Raw genomic sequence first — 19,449 nt, 5'->3', positions numbered from 1 at the left:
GGTCTGCGGGCAGTCCAGACAGAGACCCGCCAAACAACTTTTATTTACAGAAGCCGACACAGCGCGGAGAGAAACCTGATCCCTTCCAAAGGGTTCACGGATAAGTTACGCGTAAGGCCGGGAAACTCCTACACACAAATGACGGCACCCCTCCCATGGAAGCCACCTGCTGGCGTCACCCTGCGACTCCCCGACGCCGTGAGACCTCGGGCCCTGAAGGAGGCTTGCCTGGCTCTATCAGCTGCTGACAGACCCCTGGGAGCTCGGGGAGGCCCCCCCCGCCCCCCCCCTGAGTTCTGGAGCAGCAGCCGGCTGACCCTGGGCGGGTGTGTACGCCCACCCTCTGGTCCTCAGAACTTCTGAGAGGGAACACTGCTTCCCAGACCACAGGAGGGATTGAACTGGTTTAGGTGGGTTCTCGCGGAATTTAAATATTCAGACCTTGAGAGTGAATGTGGCTTTCCCAGAGGGTATTTGCTTCTCAAGAACGAAGGCGAGCTCTGCAGCGCTGGCTCTGGTCTGTCTGTGCTGCTATCCCTCTCCCAACGCACTTGGTCTTCATGCTGGGACCAGCGCTCCGATCTGTCTGCGGGGCGGCCTGCTGGGGCAGCGCCAGGCAGGCGGGCACCGCGGGGGGCGGCCCTCTAGCTCAGGCCCTGCTCCTGTGCTGCTCCTCAGGCCCTAGAACCTCAGCCTGAGCCCCGGGCCCTGCAAGCCCGCCAGGGGGCTTGCATTCCCAGGGGGACAGATCCGTGCGGTGTCAGAGGGCCACCACCTTGCGGTCAGCCGTTTACTGACGTGGCTTCAAGACTATACTTTTCCTACATCAACATTGCCGGACTCAAGGAGCACAGGCAGACAGATCTACATGTTTACAGTCCTCAGGGGCATTTTCTTGGAAAACTCAGGTTTGGGGGCTGACTTCACCCAGCTCTGCTGATGGCTGGCCCCGCTGCACATGGCCTTGTCTCCAGGCCCCGGGGCGTCCTGAAGGTGATCTCTCTGCTGAAGGGCTCAGAGCCTTGCACTCCTAAGAGTAAGGACTGAAGCTGAAACGCCCGGTTTTGAGTGGGCGCTGGGGAGCAGGACCCCTGGGGATGGGCAGGCCCGCGGGCACTGCCCCCACCACCTCTGGGCGCCTCCTACAGGCCTCAGCTGAGCCGGCACCCAGAGGAGGAGTGGACCCAGTGGACGAAACAGGGCAGAGGTCAGCCATAATCCCTGCATGAGCAATCAGTCCGATGGGGGAAACAGAAGGAAAACAGCGGATTGGCGGCTCCCAGGTCAAATAAAGAAAAAAATAACTCAAGCCTGGTTCCCAGCTGGAGTTTTCTCCAAGCGACTGTATGAACAGCACCTAAGTGGTCAAGGGGGCCAGCGGTCCCCCGAGTGACTCAGGGTGGATGGGGCTGGGTCGGGAGGTCACCCTGCACATGAGCCACAACCACACAGAGTTCATTGGGCCACACACCTCGTCGGTGCTGGAGCCAGAAGCTTCTGACCACTGTGAGGAGGGCCCAAGGGTTTCCTGAGAGGGGGACGCGTCTGAGCCGAGCCCCCGAGGTTCAATACCTGGAGCTGTCGGGGGGTGGGGGGTGCGCTGGGGGTCACCGGGGACTAGACTGTGCCCCGTGGGCAGGCCCCTGGGTGCAGCTGAGAGCCGGCTTTGTGCCATCAGCCCTCCCTGAGCTGTGCGGCCCGCCCCGGGAGAGGGCGTGGACTTGCGGGGACGGCTGGGAAGCAGCGCTGGGCGTAGGGGGGCCCATCAGCCAGGGATGATCTCCCAGACGGGAAGCAGACCCAAGCTCCTGAAAGGCCCTCAGTCCGGGCCACGGCCCGTCGGGGTGGGGTCTGCATGTGGCGGGGCGCGGGGCAGCCCCACAGAGAACACAGCCCCTGCCGCTGGGCTTGGGGACAGCAAGCCCCCTGCACCAGCTGTGTGCTTCAGAAGCGGCCTTGATGCTGCTTCTGTGACTGTAATTCGGTATTTTTTTAAGGCTTAATCCACCCGGTGACCAATCCACCCCCCAACCCCTGACTGGGGTCAGTTTCCCAAGGGGTAGGGAAGGTGGCAGAAGAAAGGCCTGTGTCGGAGTGCGAGGCACACGAGCCATCTGGGGGCCCTGATGTCGCCAGCGCCTCTGAAACTGCGTTCTGTCTCAGGAATGGAGACTTTCCCCGACCGTAGGCCTGTCTCCTGCTCACTCGCTCTTCCAAAAGGCACAGCAGGCGCGTCCAGCTTGACCCGCTGGTGGGGCGGCCCCGAGGGTGAGGGAGTCGCGCCGTTGGTGCCGTCCGGGTCTCGGCTACCGGGGCCCAAAGCGGCCGTGCGGGCCATCTCTGCCGGCTCCCCGCGGCCCTCCAGTCCCGGGAGTAAGTCTGCGGGCTCTGAGGACCACGCAGCGGGGCAGCCCGGCGTCGGAACGGGGCGACCCCTTCACAAAGGGAAAGGAAAGGAAAGGCCTCGGGTTCCTTCAACGAACAAGCAAGGGGCACGCGGAGAGGCAGGGCAGGCCGAGGCGTCCAGCAGGCAGCGTTCTTTCCTGACAAGACACACTACTCCAATCTCGGGGCCTGTCCTCAGCGCAGCCGCCCTGACCGGCGTCGCGGCGTGCAGGCGAGCCCGGGGCCTAGCGCGGGGAGGCGCTCTTCCTCGTGGGCAGAGACGGCGCTAGCACGATCTCGTCGGAGTCGTCGGAGTTCACGTCCTCTGCGGGTGCGGGCGCCGTGGGCTGCAGCCCAGAGATGGGGGGCTCCGCTGAAACAGAGACGGGGGGGCGTCACGGCCTCGCTCGGGGCCCCGGGCGGACGACCAGCCTGCTCCCCGCAGCACAGCCACCCCCCGAGACAGGGGGCTCCGCTGAAACAGAAACGGGGGGGGGGGGGGGCGTCACGGCCTCGCTCGGAGCCCCGGGCAGACGACTGGCTGAGACAGAGATGGGGGGCCACACTCGGGGCCCGGGGCCGGATGACCTGCCCGCTCCCCGCCGCACAGCCACCCCCCGAGACAGGGAGCTCCGCTGAAACAAAGACGGGGGGCGTCACGGCCACACTCGGGGCCCCGGGCAGACGACCGGCTGAAACAGAGATGGGGGGCCACACTCGGGGCCCCGGGGCCGGACGACCTGCCGGCTCCCCGCCGCCCAGCCACGCCCACCGCAAGCCACGCCCCCATGCTCCGCGCCAGCAGGTTGGCAAGAAAAGGACGGGGCCGGGGCTGTGGCGGGAATTCTCCGCGAGTCACCCTGGTGGCAGAGTCCAGGGGTCTGGCGGCCGGTAGCCCCAGCGTCCACGGGAGGACACACGCCCGGAGGCGGAAGGGGAGGGACTGGACGGGAGACCTGGGGACCACTGTGACCGTCCACTCTTTTTCCCACATGCATCTAAGCTCTCTATCCCCCAACTGAGGGGAGGTTGGGGCACCGCCTGCGGACCACCCTGCAGACCATCTCCAGCCTCTGTGGCCCCTGGACAGGGAGCGAGGGGGGGGCCGGGGCGCCCAGTCCCCGAGGACGGCCTTGCTCTCACTGCTCCGCAGAGTGGAATAAAAGAGGCGCCGATCCCCGATCTGAGATAAAAGGGGAGGAAATTACGACCCAGCCGCTCTGCACATGGTGTGACCAGGCCAGCTTTTTCTCTGTAACTTCCAAGAAAATGATTAAACTGGGAGCTTCTGAAATTAAAAACATCAGTTTTCAAGGTTATCTTCAGTTATTTTCCTTTAAAAATACTCTCAACAATCAGATCAGAGAAGGACTCGCTGACCAGTTTTCACCGAGACTGCTTCCCCGTGTGAGCAGGAGGCCAGACAGAGACCTCCGAAGGTGCCCTTCAGGCAGGAGGGAGAGCGGCCGCTTCATAATGACACGCGTTTAATGAGAGGAGAAAAAGGCGGCACGAACAAACACTTCAGCCCTGATCGAAGACTCTAAAGGTCATCCAGCGTGGGGTCTGCTGACATCAGAGTGAAACTGGTTTTAGGAGGAAGACGGGCAGGCACGGGGAGCTTGGTGAGTGGAGGCCTGGGAGGGAATGTCCAAGTGGGCAGTGTGCTGACTCTGACAGAGCTAGGGGGGTGATTGAACTGGACAGAGGACGACTTCAAACGTGGGGGCTTCCAGGTCAGTGAGGACGGCTTTCTTATCTCTCCTTGCTATTCCTTGGAACTCTGCCTTCAAATGGGCATATCGTTCCTTTTCTCCTTTAGCTTCCCTTCTTTTCTCAGCTGTGTGTGAGGCCTCCTCAGACACCGTTTTGTGTGTGAGGCCTCCTCAGACACCGTTTTGTCTTTTTACTTTTCTTTTCCTTGGGGATGGTCTTGATCCCTGCCTCCTGTACAAATGTCACAAACCTCAGTCCACAGTTCTTCAGGCACTCTGTCTATTAGATCAAATCCCTTGAATCTATTTGTCACTTCTACTATATAATTGTAAGGGATTTGATTTAGGTCATACCTGAATGCTCTAGTGGTTTTCCCTACTTTTTTCAATTTAAGTCTGAATTTGGCAATAAGGAGTTCATGATCTGAGCTTCAGTCAGCTCCCAGTCTTGTTTTCGCTGACTGTATAGAGCTTCTCCATCTTTGGCTGCAAAGAATATAATCAGTCTGATTTCGGTGTTGACCATCTGGTGATGTCCACGTGTAGTCTTTGCGTGTGTTGCTGGAAGAGGGTGTTTGCTGTGACCAGTGCATTCTCTTGGCAAAACTCTGTTAGCCTTTGACCTGTTTGTTTTGTTACTCGAAGGCCAAATTTCCTGTCACTCCAGGTATCTCTTGACTTCCTACTTTTGCATTCTAGTGCCCTATAATGAAAAGGAAATCTTTTTTGGGTGTTAGTTCTAGAAGGCTGTAGATTCTCTAAGCCAGGCTTCAACAGTACATGAACGGTGACCTTCCAAATGTTCAAGCTGGATTTAGAAAAGGCAGAGGAACCAGAGATCAAATTGCCAACATCCACTGGATCATTGAAAAAGCAAGAGAGTTCTAGAAAAACATCTATTTCTGCTTTTTTACTACACCAAAGCCTTTGACTGTGTGGATCACAACGAACTGTGGAAAATTCTTCAAGAGATGGGAATACCAGACCACCTGACCTTCCTCCTGAGGAATCTGTATGCAGGTCAAAAAGCAACAGTTAGAACTGGGCATGGAACAATAGACTGGTTCTAAATTGGGAAAAGAGTGGGTCAAGGCTGTATATTGTCACCCTGCTTATTTAACTTATATTCAGAATACATCATTTGAAATGCCAGGCTGGATGAAGCACAAGCTGGAATCAAGATTGCCGGGAGAAATATCAATAACCTCAGATATGCAGATGACACCACTCTTACGGCAGAAAGCGAAGAAGAACTAAAGAGCCTCTTAATGAAAGTGAAAGAGGATAGTGAAAAAATTGGCTTAAAGTTCAACATTCAGAAAACTAAGATCATGGCATCTGGTCCCATCAGTTCATGGCAAATAGATGGGGAAACAGTGGAAACAGTGACAGACTTAATTGTTTTGGGCTCCAAAATGCAGATGGTGCCTGCAGCATGAAATTAAAAGACACTTGCCCCTTGGAAGAAAAGCTATGACCAACCTAGACAGTATATTAAAAAGCAGAGACATTACTTGGCCAACAAAGGTCCGTCTAGTCAAAGCTATGGTTTTTCCAGTGGTCACGTATGAATGTGAGAGTTGGACAGTGAAGAAAGCTGAACGTTGAAGAATTGATGCTTTTGAACTGTGGTGTTGGAGAAGACTCTTGAGAGTCCTTGGACTGCAAGGAGATCCAACCAGTCCATCCTAAAGGAGATCAGTCCTGGGTGTTCATTGGAAGGACTGATGCTGAAGCTGAAACTCCAATCCTCTGGCCACCTGATTCGAAGAATTGACTCACTGGAAAAGACCCTGATGCTGGGAAAGATTGAAGGCAGGAGAAGGGGACGACAGAGGATGAGATGGCTGGATGGCATCACCGACTCGATGGGCATGAGTTTGAGTGAACTCCGGAGTTGGTGATGGACAGGGAGGCCTGGCGTGCTGCAGTCCATGGGGTCGCAAAGAGCTGGACACAACTGAGCGACTGACCTGAACTGAACTGACTTCCAGGTCAGATGAGCCTGGAAGGCCAGGGGACTCGGCCACGGGACCCCACACTCACCGGAGCAGGGTGGCGGCCTCGGCACTCTGTTCTCTGGAGCTGGCCCCTTGGCGGTCTCCCTGCTGCTCCCCTCGCTGTCTCCCTGCCCTGAAACGGCATGCAGACGGAGGCTCTCATCTGCACAGACTTGTGGTCACACCGCACGTCTTCCCACCCGTCTTGTTCAGAAATGCCACTCCATCTGTAGCTTTTCCTTGACGGGAAGCACCCTTCCCTTCCCGCACCCACCTCCCCAACTCCATCTTTGTGATCTCAGGGCTCGGTCCTGAAAGCCCATCTTGAGAGGTTCCCACCTGCAGGCCTTGCTCACGAGCCAGGCTGAGGACCGTGCTTTTTGGTCTAGTGACCACTCCGACACCCAAACACCGCCTCTGCCCATCTCTGGCCTCACGGTCCAAGCAAGGACAGACGGAGGCTCCCAGTTACAGGAGGGAAGGGCCTGGAGGACAGTCAGAATCAGTTTTTGGGCTGAAAGCGACTGGCAAGGGGTCTCGCCCCGGGCTCTGTCTCACACAAGAGGGGCTGGGCCTGCGAGGACCTGAGTGCAGAGCCGGGGGGCAGGCCTCTCCTCGGGCGGCCGCCCCGCCAGTCCAGGGGTTTCTGCACTGACAGCTGGCTGGTCTTAAGGAGGCAGAAAAGCAAACACAACTTTACTTAGAACCAACAAACAGGAAAGACATTGGCCCAAAGGAGGGCAACCATCTCACTCTGGTTAGCTGCTGCTAAGTTGCTTCAGTCTTGTCTGACTCTGCGACCCCATAGACGGCAGCCCACCAGGCTCCCCTGTCCCTGGGATTCTCCAGGGAAGAACACTGGAGTGGGTTGCCATTTCCTTCTCCAGTGCATGAAAGTGAAAAGTGAAAATGAAGTCGCTCAGTTGTGTCCGACTCTTAGCGACCCCATGGACTGCAGCCCACCAGGCTCCTCCATCCATGGGATTTTCTAGGCAAGAGTACCTGAGTGGGTTGCCATTGCCTTCTCTGCACTCTGGTTAGAGCTGAGAATAAAAATCAAAGCCATGAAGCTCGGACTGCACGGCCGGTGGTCACCGACCCTGGACCAGGCTCCAGACCCAGCTCGCAGGTCGCCGTGCGGGACCAGACCCCTGACGTGACTACGCGGCCCGGCTCCCGGGAGGCTGGCAGCTCTTTCAGCATCAACCTCAGAAGGCCAGCCACCCTCGTGTGAAACCCAGACGAGTGCACTTACCGGGAGCGGCCGCAGGGCAGGGTGGAGAGGAGGGGGCCCTGGGGGGTGGCCGGGCTGGCCTTTCGGGAACCGTGGCAGTGGTGGGTCCGGGACCGGGGGCGCTGGGGAGAGAGAGACACCTGCTGGCTCGGACCTCACGCAGGCCAGCCCCAGGCCAGCCGCTGGGGGTCCAGCACCGCAGCCAGCATAGCTGGCTGGCGCCCAATGGGCCCGGGTCCTGAGAGGGGGGCTGCAGGGGGCCTCAGATGTGCCCTCCACTTCCCAGCCTGGGCCCCGACCCGAGCTCGGCCCCTGGCCCGCAGTCAATGCCTCTCGGGCGAGTGGACGGCTGTGGGGCTCTGAGCCTTGCAGCGGCGGGTCCAGCAGTAAGGGAGCCGTGGACAACGGTGAGGGTGGGTGAGGGGAGGCTCTGACAACACCCATGGCTTCCTGAGCACGGCTCAGGTCACGCTCTCCTCCAGGATGGGGCAGGGTCTCAGGTCAGGCCGCAGCCAGTCTGCAAACCAGTGGCTCCCAGAGCCGCACAGAATATAACGCTTCCAGTGGGAGGAAACAGTTCCAGGAAGGCCTCCTCTGAGGACGGGAGCCTGGGGCCCCCAGCAGTGAGAGGGTCCCTCACCCTGTGCCGCCCTGGAGGGCAGCCTCCCCGTGGTGTCCGGGCACCGGGGCCTGCAGGGGGACCAACCTGTACCTGGCTCGGGCCAGGTGTGCCCGGAAGGCAGACTGGATGATGGTGACGGCCTCCTCCTGCCATGAGTCTCCCTCGGCCTGGACAGCAGGGCTTGGGACGCGGGGCTTGGGCGAGTCCTGGGGCGCAGTGACGGGGGGAGAGAACCATCTGAGATCCCGGCCCCCTCCTGCATGGTGAGGGCTGTCACCCCCGACCCTCAGCGCAATCTGATTCAGGAGGTTCCCCTCGTTACCAACTATCTCATCAGCATTTTCCTAACTGAGGTTAATTCTTAAGACTCTAGAGAGCCTTAAAAATGTCTTGTGGTTCACAGGGTGGGGGTGCTCCTACCCTAGCTTAAGCCTGTCTTGACCCTGCAGTGGAGACGGTACTCCACATCCCAGCACCTCCACACAACTTGGCTCCTGAACTCCATCCTGCTAGGTGCCCGGGGGCAGGGCCAGGGGCACATCCAGGGTAAGGCAGGATGCCGGGGCCTGGAGACATCGCTCTTGCCCTGTTTTGTTTTTTGGATGTGGACCAATTTTAAAGTCTTTATTGAATCCGTTACAATACTGCTTCTGTTTTCCGTGTTTTGGCCACAAGGCATGGGGGGTCTCAGCTCCCCGACCAGGGACTGAACCTGCATCCCCGGCTTTGGAAGGTGGCGTCTTAACCACAGGACCGTCAGGGAGGTCCCAGCACTTGTCGGTGGATGGAGTGTGAGATGGTGAGAGAGAGAGGACTCGGGTCCAAGTGCGGCCCCGAGGGTACCTGGGTGGGCGGGCTCGGCACCCTGGGGGGTTCCGAGACACACGCTCTGCTGGACAACAGCCTCGCCCGAGCTAGATGCCCCCGGAAAGCCGCCTGCAGCACGGTAGCCGCCTGGCAAGAGAGAGACAGACAGACAGAGGTCAGTTTCCCTGAAGACGGGAGGGTCCCGAAGGAGGGGCCCCGACAGCAGAGAAGACGCCTCGCTTCCTCCTGCCCTGAGGCTCCTGCTCCCTCACTCGCCAGGGGTCTCCCCCAGCCGGAAACACGCTCATCCTCCAGGGAGGACCAGCCCGGACGCCAGATCCCACGGTAAAGCGAATCCTGGAATACAAACGAATCGTTGGCTAAAGGCTCTCCTGTTTCACCGCTAAGGTGAATCCGTATTGTACACCCAGTTATGTTTGCATGCCGAGGTAATTATTCCATTTCATATACTTTATTCTGTGTGCATCTTCGTGGTCAAGCAGGGTAGAGCGTGACCTCACACTATCGCCAAGGAGTTAATTATCCTTTAACCTGGCCCTTGAGCACTTTTCCCTAGAAACTTGCGCGGACGCTCTGGGCTGGGTTTCAGGAGTGGCACTGTCATTTCGAGGATCCTGCTTCTAGCCCCGGTCAGCAACAGCACAGCCCGAGGATGGGCCTGCAGCCCTTGTGAGGCTTGGGAGAGCGGCAGCCTCCGTGCCCGCGTCCCGGGCACACCCTGGCTCTCCCGTTCCCGGCGGGCTCCACTCGTGACAACTCTGCCCGGGTGCCCTTCCTCTCCTCCTGGTCCGGCGAGGCCTCTCCTCCTCAAGGCCCCCTGTAGGGACGCCCCGGCCGGGCAGGCAGGACCGGTGGCCCCACAGCGCTGGGAGCGCACCCTGAACCCACCTTCCAGCCTCGACTGGCCTGCCTTACGGTCCGTGTTCCGAGGGCCCTCAGCTTGCGGACGCAGAACTGAGGTCCACACGAGTGTGCTGAGAGAATGCTGTGAGTGAGATGGAAGCGTGAAATCACCCACGCACTGATTGGATGCTAACAGCACTCAAGTGTTTCAACTTGGTGTTGGGGTCTGGCCTGATTTCATGAAGACGGGGACCCCCCTCCCCCATACCCCATAGGCAGTGGAACCAAAGTAAAAACATATGTTTTGGAAATTGGTGAAATAAAACTTGCTTACTTCATCCAGAAGAGCCCTTTCTTTCTGAAATAGAGAGAAAAGTGATGAGTTAACATGAGGGTGAATTTTTTCACAGTGCCGTGTCTGTTTCTTGACCCCACCCTTCCCCCATCCCCACCAAGGTGCCGGCCTCCCTGACTCCCTGGGAGCCAGACATGCCTGCAACAGCAAGGGCAAAGTGGGCGGCCGTGGTCAGGATGGCAAATCACTGCGGAAAACGCGGCCTGGTGGGGGCGTCTGCCATGAAGTGACTCACGGGGACCTGCTGTGACGGGGCTCTCTGAGGCTCTGGACGAGGGAGCCCCCGCAGTTAGAGCCGCCCTAGCACAGGCTGCCCTCTCTGGAGGACACGCTAACCCTAACCCATGCAGGCTCTGGGTCCCTGGTTTCCGAGCCTCAGCAGTCTTCAGAATCTCGGGGGCAAATGTCTCAGGTGCGGCCATGGTCCTGTGGTTTGCAGCATGTCCTTATTCAGAGAAGATACACACGGAAGCCTCATAACGTCTAAAACTTACTTGCAAATGACTCTAGGAAAAAAACAGCATGTGTGGAAAATAATTATGACTAAATGTTAACTCTTGTTGAATTGAGGTGGCGGGCAAGAAGCAGTACATCACTGAATACACTGACTTCTTTCAACTTGCTGTGTCTTTACACTTCCATAATAACAGTTGGGAAGAAATGACGATAAGCCTCCACTGGCCACTTTCTGGAGCTAAGAGTTTATAATGTTCAGGCAAGAGGAGAACTCTGGTTTTGCTTGTCTGGCTGGGGGAATGGGGGCTGAGCCGCGTTTCATAAACTGGGGGGCTCCTGTAGGGCGCTCCACCGTCAAGAGAGCCCCTGCCCTCTCTGCGGGCCTCGTGGGGGCTGAGGAGAAGCCGCCCCCCAGGGCTCCGGTCCGCAGTCCGGGCTGCCCCTGCTCATGGGCACCAGCGCGGGCCCACGGCCCCTCGGCCCGGCCGCCTCCTCCCCTCCAGAGCAGCCTCTCCCTGCCCCTAACAAGATGCAGTCCCAGGAGCCCCGGGGAAGGTCAGGAACACACCTGGGGGAGAGGATGTGCCTGGAGCCAGGGTCCCTGGGACCCAGGGACCCAGCCCGCCACTGCGCGAGTCCTCCAGGGGGTGACAGAGCCTCCAGACCTGCCGCTGCCCCCCCAGCCCCCACGTGCCTCCAGGCACGCCTCCCTCCCGCCCCTCCACGCCTACACTCGGCCTCCCGCCAGTGGACGGACCCAGGCAGGGACCCAGGAGGTGTCGGCGCGAGCAGGTGGAGCAGGGGCCCGGCCGCTCACCTGGTGCTGGCAGCCCCTCCACCTGCGCTGCAGGACCCTGGCGGCCGCGTCTCTCCTCCCCTCTGGGCAGGTGGAGGGGGGCCGGGAGGAGCCCCCCTGGCTCTTGTCCGGCTCAGCGTCCGGCTGGGAGGGGCTGGCAGTGGGGCTGGGAGGCTGGGGCTCTTCCCGGGTCTGCAGGAAATTCAAGGTGAGAAGGATGAGCTCTGGGGGGGCGGGGTGGGCAGAGAAGATGCCCATCGGGTGGGCGGCGGCAGGCTATGAGAACACCGGAGACGCTTGTCAGACCAGACTCTCTAATTTAGAGGGGAAACTGTGTCCACGCTGCTCAGCGGGCCAGATGACAGAAAGTCTGCAGAAACCACATCTCCACTAGTGTACAAGGTGAACCCGGCCTACGTGAGCCCTGTAAACCGGTGGGAGCGTCTCCCGTGAGGACGGGAGGCGGCTGGCCCCGTGGTATCACCCGGGCGACCGAACGCCCTGTCCAGGCTCAGCGCATCTGCCTCTTGGGGGGTCCTTTTACAGTCTTCCTTCTAGGGTAGTACTAGATTATGTAGGTCGGACTTTTGAGATAAAAGGCAAGATCCCTAGCTTGGTTCTTAAGGTGGAAAGAATCAAGAACTACTATCATGATCATAAAAATTGCACTTATTTCTACTATTTTAGGGTCCACATTTATCATCTACAGGGACACCTCTCCGTAAACAGAAAAAACATTTAGACTTTCTCACGGGAAGACCACAGGCTCTGTGCAAACACGGGCTTCTCAGTGGAGAAGTCCGTGGGGAGAGACGATACAGTAAGTGGTGGGATGAACTGACCGTCGGTTAGTCCAGAAGCCCAGGACTCAATGCGCACCATTCACAGAAACCAGCAGTGATGGTAAGACTGGATTATCACCGCTGGCTTCGGGAGAAACCGCGGGTGTGGGAACAAGTGGAACCCCGGCGTGTCAGCTCAGGGTCCCGCCGCTCCCCGTGCCGGGCAGGAGGTGAAAACACAGGCGGCCTTACCTCGGGCGCCACCGCCACGGCCTCATCTTCCTCTTCCTTCTTACTTCCTTCCAGTTCCCGAAACTTCCTGGTCAGCACTTGAAGCTCCTCTCTAAGGAGAGAAGGGAGAGGACCTCGTGCCTGCCGTGACAGTGTCTGCGTGTGACGGCGGGGGGCGGGCACCGATCCACGTGGGCGCCCGGCCAGCACCCGATGCCCTGGGGACCACGCGGGAGATCCCCGGGCCCCACGGCTGCACACGGGAGGGGCTGAGGTGACCGACGACCAGGTGATAAACAGCGTGAACAGAGGGAGACACAACTCACATCCTGGCCACAGATCTCAAAGGTAAGGTAAACACAGTTCTTCACCACGCACCCGCCCACTCTGATTCAATTCTAGGCTTCTGACAAAATCTAGTCACGTTTATTCTGAAAATAATATTTTTTTGTTCCTTTCAGTAATCTGCGTCTTACTAATTATTCTGAGCACCAAACATTTCTGCTTGGATTTCTAATCTACGTTTGGGGGCCTCTGTTACTGAGATAAACTCACTTCTTTAAAGTGCGCAGTTAAGTGGATTTTCAGTCACAATGTGCAAACGTCATCACTGACTAATTCCAGGACATTTCTGGCCCCTAGAAAGGAGCCCTTTAACCTGCCTGCTACTCCCCCACCCCCCCATCCGACCCCCCAGCAACCAGCATCCGCTGTCTTCTCGAAGAATCTGCCCACTCTGGGTATTTCCGAATCAGTCTGTCTGAAAGCAACTCCGCCTGCCTCTTTCGCGGGCATGACGTTTTTCAGGCTGGCCCATGTTACAGCCGGGGTCGGGCCTCATTCCTCTCTAAGGATGTACTTCAGTGTTTCAATCTGATGGACAGTTGCCTTGTTTCCACTTTTTGTCTCCTGAGTCTTATCCTGACCAGGGTGTGGAATCCGGGCATGTTCTGAGGCTGCCCAGGAGGATGTGCTGGAGGAGGGGGGTCATGATGCCCAAGAGCCAACACCGGCCTGACCGTGAGGGGCCTCTCCCTGGAGGCAGCAGCAAGGCCATGAAAGACGGCAGGAGAGCCGTGTGACCAGGCTGCAGCGTCCCGAGAGCTGCTCTGGGCCGGGGGCAGTGGGGCGGAGCGGGGGCGTGCCTCGGGGGCAGGCGGGGACGGCCTGGCACCCGTGGCTTCCTGACCCTCGCCCGCTCACCTCAACACCTTCTCTCTCTCTCTTCTCTCCCTCTCTCCCTCCTTCACGCTTTCCAGCTCCTGCTCCAGCTCAGCCTTCGTCTGCAGCAGCTGCTTCACCTCCAAACTGAACGAGGAACCAGAGACATCTCAGCGTCATCAAAACAGAGGTTCACAGAGACGGGGTCATCGGAGCAGGGGGAGCGCTCAGGAAAACCAGCGGGTCCAGCCTCCTCACTTCTGCGGAGACGAGGATGCAGACAGGCCCTTCCGTGTGAGGAGCAGCCCGGGCCACCTCCGCTCAGCGCTTTACCCAGCACCCGCCTGTGCCAGCGGCGGTCGGGAGCAGGGCGGCCGGACGAGGCGCAGGCCCTGCTCTCGCGGGCGGGCATCACCGACCCGGGGACAGGCCTCAACCAGCGGTCACACTGTTCGGTGACCAACCTGCACTGAGACGAGGGCTCCCGGGACTGGCAGTGGACTCGACGGAGGTGCAGCCTGAGCCAGGGACGGGGGTCCCCCGGCATTTCCCCCCAAGCTCTCACGTGCCCCACAGGTGACACGTGGCCAAGAACGTGGCTTCAAAATATTCCACTGCTCACTGAGGTGGTGACCTCACACAGATGAGATACACGCATGGGTCACATCGTAAGGGCCCAGTGAGTAGAAGCTACTATCATGTCATGCGATGGCTGAGATCATCAGAGATGCTCTTCACTGTGCAAAAGAAAATGAAAGTCGCTCAGTCGTGCCGGACTCTTTGCGACCCCGTGGACTATAAGGTCCATAGAATTCTCCAGGCCAGAGTACTGGAGTGGGTAGCTGTTCCCTTCTCCAGGGGATCTTCCCAACCCAGGGATCGAACCCAGATCTCCTGCATTGCAGGAGGATTCTTTACCAGCTGAGCCACAAGCAAAATGGCTCCTAATGTTTATAAAGAACCTAGTGCATGGATGCACTGTTAGACTTCCGCTGCAGGTGAAATGATTTGCCTTCTGCTGTGAACCGAAGACCTAAACGTGCACATGAATTGGGTGTGGGGGGCGGGTCTCAGTAGACAAAGCCGGGTTCAGGAGATCTGGGCGGGGCCCAAGGGTCCCCACCTTTAAGCGGCCCTGTGTGACGCTGGCTCCCCGGCCGCCGTGCTCTGAGCAGCAGGGCCTGAGAAACAGCACCTCAGAACTGCAGCCGGAGAAGCCACAGGGGAACAGGAGGAGACAGGCGTGTCTTCCATGGGTTACAGACCCAGACGCGAGAGAGCAAAGAGGAAATAAGCCTGACCTCGAGGCTCCACCATCCACACACAGTCGCTCTGACAACTCCGGAATCCTCAGCACCAGGGTCTTTTCTGATGCATGGATTAGATGTCATGAACAGAGCACGGAATCTTTAAACCCCTGTGTATGAGCTCTGACGGAGGGTCGACATTTTACACAGACCAATCAAAGTAAGTTCTTCTCTAAGAAAGAATTTGGAAAGCCCTCCGGAATTTTGTGTAAAATTTCAATGGCACTGCCCACGTGTTTGATGATGTAATAGGCCAGTGAGTGTCTCCTTGTACCACCGAAGCTGTCCTCGCCTCATGGGTAAACCGTCAGAAGTTTAATAACCACGTACAAAGGCCTGTGTGACGGCCGCTACGTGCTGCGCCTCCCCAGACCCAGGAGCAGCTCCGCTGCAGCGACTGCACGTGTCAGGGGCGCGGCCCCCCCGGCCCCCCACGTCCCCCAGGAGGTGCGGCACCCCCCCCCCGGGAGCGGGCCACCTACTCTCTCTCCTGCAGCTGGCTGTGCAGGGCGGCCCGCTCGCCCGTCAGGCTCTGCACCGCTCCACGCAGACGCTCGCTCTCCTGCAGGTGCACCGTGGGGCTGGACGCCGAGGGGGTCAGGGAGGCCGACCTCACCCCCTCTGAAGCCTGGGGCTTGGCGCTTTCCATCGAACTGAGTTTCTGGAGGTGACACAGGCATCTGTTAGATGTTATTTCTGATTTTTACTTTCCTAGAAAAGAGACAACGGCCAGAGAGAACCTCCCCCCAGCGAGGGGGTGGGAAAAGCTCTGCATGTGACCCGAGAAGCCTGGGACGCTGCCTGGGGACAGGGCAGCTCCGGAGTTCTGGGGGCGATGGCAGGGGGTGGCCCCCCCACCCCGTCCCTCTCCCCCTCCGGAGTGGGAAGCGAGCAGACCCAGCCGGCTCGGGGCGGGCGCTGTAGCAGCTGGAGAAGGTGAGCCCCGTCTGCCCCTCCCTGCGTTCACTCAACCGCTGTCCCCGGGATGTCTGCAAGGTTCTGTCCCAGGCTATTGCCTGGGAAGTGCTGCGGCGTGCTGTGTGACCATGCCTTGCTGTCTGTGACACAGGCGCCTCATCTAGACCCTGAGAGTCTCCTCTGGCCAGCTCGTCCCGTGCGCGGCCGTCCCCGGGCACAGACATGCCCAGACGTCCCCCGCTATGTCCCGGGAGCGAGGCTCCTTCCGCCCGCTTCCTGGGAGCTGCCCCCTCGTACAGGCAGAGCCGGGCAGGTAGGGGCCCACCACTCACTTTCTCCAGCTCTGCGATCCGCCGGACCAGCCGGGGCTTGCTCCAGTCCGAGTAGCCTGCTGGGACAACGGGATTTGAGGGACACACCTCCACAGCTGTCGGACGGGCCCCTTCGGCTGGGACCTTCTGGCTGGGGCACGGCCAGACAGCTCCCCTCCAGGGGGCACCCTAGTCCGGGACCCCTGGTGCCCGCGCGGCTCCGCGGTGACGGCTGATCCTTTCAGCTCCCCTGCGCAACCTCTCCTGACTCCCCCACCCGCCGGGACGGCCCTGCTCTGGCTCACCAGCAGGCCCACGGCCGATCCTAAGTCCACCTGGGCCCTCGTCCTCCGGGGCCCCTCCACCCGGCTCTGCGGGCGCTCGGTGCCCACTACCCACCCAGAGGCTCCGCTCCCCCTGCCCCTGCTCGCGGGCTGGGCATCTGTCCCCTGACCTGGTAAGTCCCGGGTTCGATTCTCCCTCCGGGGCCCCGCCCTGACTCACCCATGTGCCTGACCCCCACTGGGCCCTCGACCACAGCTGCAGCCTCCCCCCGTGTGCCCCTCTGTCCTGCTCAGACCAAGGCCATGACCCTGACCCCCCTCGGCCTGCACAGGCTGCAGCCAGTCCTCACGCGCACGTGGAACGCGGCCACCTCACGCCACCGCGGGGCCCCCGGGCCAGGCCCCCAGCAGCCCCAAGAGGACCCTGTGGACTGCTGTCCTCGCGGCCCCCTTTCCTGCGTGGCCTCTACTCAGCACAGGAGCGGGGGGTCCTCTCCCAGGACGGGCCCAGCCTCTCCCACGGCCTCCACCCCGCACCCGGGCCGCCTCCCGTGTGCCCCGCCCCCGGGGCCCGGCAGGCACCTATGATCTTGGAGGTGGTGGGGGAGTTGCTGAGCACGCGGTCCAGGTCTTCCTTCAGGCTCTGGTTCTCCTCCATGAGCTCCTGGACGCTCCGGGACAAGCTCAGCAGGGCACTGCCCATTTTCTTCTGCCTTTTAAGGCCCACTTTCTTCTCCACCGGAGGCCTAGGAGCAACCAGACCCAGCGGGTAAGGCTTGGGTCCTGAGCTGGCCTAACACACATCCCGAGTGAGGGGCAGGCGCTCGGCGGCCTGGGCGCTCAGGGTGTCCTGGGCACGATGTGCACAGTTCGCGGCGAAGGCTGACTGCGAACCCCAGGCCGGCGGACTGTCACCCCGGACAGACGTCCACTCTTCTCACGGGCACGCCCGTGTAACACAGGGCCGCGTCCAGCCGTCAGCGACAGACGGAGCAGCGTCCCCAGAAGGGCTGTGGAGGGTCCCCGTCCCTCCTGCTCCGTCAGGCCTGTCCTTGGACAGCTGTTCCGATCGCGCCTCCTCCTCCGCAAAGTCCAAAGCACGGTCGATGCCGGGTGGTTACAGACTCCTCGTTTGCGAAGTCGTCTGCTCACTAAATTGTCTCTGTGAGCCCCGGGCCAACGCCTGCGGTGTCTCGTGGTCCCCCGTGGCCACCCAGGATGGAAAGGGGGAGGCTCTGCATCTCGCCCGCTCCCGGCGGCGGGACAGGCGCAGCCGGCGTCTGCTCTCAGCGGGGTGGACCACAAGCTCTTCCACATTTCGGGGCCGACTTCACCACTTTCCCCAGCCCCCCGCAGCGGAGTCTGTTGTCGGGAGGAGCTGAGACGCAGCTCCGGGAGGGACCCCGTGTGTCAGGGGTCCCTCAGGCTCGAGCCGAGGTGGGTTGAGGGCTCAGGGCTCATGAGCTAGGAGCAGGCACTAGGTGAGGTGCCTTTAGACAGAAACACGGGGAGGCGGGCTGTGTGCTGGCGGCTGATGGGAAAGCTGACCAGAGGTGTCGGGATGGAGCCCGTGCTTCCCCAGGGGTGGCGGGCCGTCACTCGCCAGTTCAGACCCGAGGGCACGTTACAGAACATAATGCCTGTAAGTCCTCTGGCCCCCTCTCCTGCCTCCCTTTAAGCTACTGGGGGAAGGAAAAGGGAAGACCGAGCCCGCACATTGTGAAGGCTTCACTGTTGTGGCTGTTGTTTAGTCGCTCCGTTGCGTCTGACTCTTTGCGACCCGGTGGACTGTAGCCCGCCAGGCTCCTCTGTCCAAGGGATTCTCCAGGTGAGAATACTGGAGTGGGTTGCCATGCCCTCCTCCAGGGGATCTTCCCGACCCAGGGATTGAACCCACATCTCCTGCATTGGCAGGAGGTTCTCTACCACTGAGCCACCTGGAAGCCCAGAAGGTCAGTAACTGTCAGTGATTCACGGCGGAGGCCGGTGACATGACTGAATCTGTGACAAGGGACCCCTCCTTCCCTGACCTGCTGAGAGCCTGACATCATCGGGGACAGGACAGGGGAAGACGTATGTGGTGAGGAAACGCCCCGTCTCTCCCAGCAAACATACTTGGCAAGACGAACCTGTACTCGGTCCTAAATATCTTCCTAAAAGGAAGATCTGCTTTGAGAAAGTGTTTTCTGCTTCTAAGCTGGAAGCTGTGAGGCAGGACCACCAGTGGAAGCCCAGAGCACTGACCACGCTGCCAGGGGTCAGAGGTGGCACTGTGAGGGGGCATCCGGACACCCACGGGGAGGGAACCGCGCGCTCGCAGCTCGAGCGGCAGCTAGAAGCCCCAGGCCCGGGCGGGGTCCGCGCCCCCCAGGAGCGCCCCTACTCTGCCAGCCGCTGAGCACGCAGACAGCGCACAGAGCCCGGCTCCCAGGCAGACACACAGACAGACAGAGGGTCGCACCTCTTCCCTGTTGTCTCGGAGCTTGCGAGGAGACCATGGAGACGGTGAATCTGCAAACACCAAGTTAAAACGCAGTTAACACCAACCGAGCGCCAAGGAGACTGTCCTCTGGAAAAGTGAGTCTCCGTGTCGGCCGGCGGCGGGAAGTTAGCACTAAGTTGCTGATTCGTGTTCCGGTCAAGGCGAACTAGAAGGGGAGGGTCCCACACTGCAGCCGGGCCATCGCCCAGCTCGGCCACTGCCCGCGCCCCCCAGCCCTGAGCCCAGCCCCTGCCCGGGCAGGGGGACACGCACCTCCTCGTAGTACGTCTCCATGGCGATCCGCATCTCCTCCAGACTTGTGGTCTTCACGTCAGTCTGCAGTTTGCTGAGAACCCAAGGTCAGAGTTAATGTGGCAGTGTCATCGTTGCTGGGCAGTGCCCGACGAGGGGAAGGGAAAGCCGCTCTGTCCTGTCCGACTCTGCGACCCCACGGACTATACAGACCATGGGATTCTCCGGGCCAGAGTACTGGAGGGGGCCTTTCCCTTCTCCAGGGGATCCTCCCAGCCCAGGTCCCCCACCTTGTAGACAGACTCTTTACCAGCTGAGACACCCCAGGAGCCCAAGAATACTGGAGTGGGTAGCCGATCCCTTCTCCAGTGGATCTTCCCGACCCAGGGATCGAACCGGAGTCTCCTGCATTGCAGATGGATTCTGTACCAACTGAGCCACCGGGGAAGTCTGAGGGGCCTTCAGCTGGTGGGTGGCTTGCACAAGA

At 60.0% G+C, this 19,449-nt stretch overlaps 1 protein-coding gene across 11 annotated transcripts in view; it reads right to left on the bottom strand.

The window, feature by feature from the left end:
• Nucleotides 1–2: 2 nt before the first annotated feature.
• IQCE (IQ motif containing E) overlaps nt 3–19,449 on the bottom strand; it is a 41,067-nt gene continuing 21,620 nt past the window's right edge. For 6 of the 11 annotated variants that reach the window (XM_043915418.1, XM_043915423.1, XM_043915425.1 and 3 more), the window contains 15 exons: nt 18,984–19,056; nt 18,690–18,739; nt 16,811–16,974; nt 15,966–16,024; nt 15,198–15,376; nt 13,451–13,555; nt 12,269–12,359; nt 11,256–11,426; nt 10,477–10,488; nt 9,962–9,985; nt 8,800–8,910; nt 8,041–8,162; nt 7,356–7,456; nt 6,147–6,233; nt 3–2,758 (listed from right to left, as the gene is read on the bottom strand). In XM_043915418.1, the coding sequence (XP_043771353.1) occupies nt 2,631–2,758; nt 6,147–6,233; nt 7,356–7,456; nt 8,041–8,162; nt 8,800–8,910; nt 9,962–9,985; nt 10,477–10,488; nt 11,256–11,426; nt 12,269–12,359; nt 13,451–13,555; nt 15,198–15,376; nt 15,966–16,024; nt 16,811–16,974; nt 18,690–18,739; nt 18,984–19,056 (1,477 nt within the window). In that variant the 3' untranslated portion in view covers nt 3–2,630. The other 5 variants (XM_043915420.1, XM_043915419.1, XM_043915424.1 and 2 more) reach the window with 5 other exon arrangements.

Source organism: Cervus elaphus, chromosome 10 (assembly GCF_910594005.1).
Source record: "Cervus elaphus chromosome 10, mCerEla1.1, whole genome shotgun sequence".
In the NCBI taxonomy this organism is placed as follows: Eukaryota; Metazoa; Chordata; class Mammalia; order Artiodactyla; family Cervidae; genus Cervus; species Cervus elaphus.
Note: the sequence above shows the minus strand (reverse complement) of the source record. Positions and strands in the feature narration are given on the sequence as shown.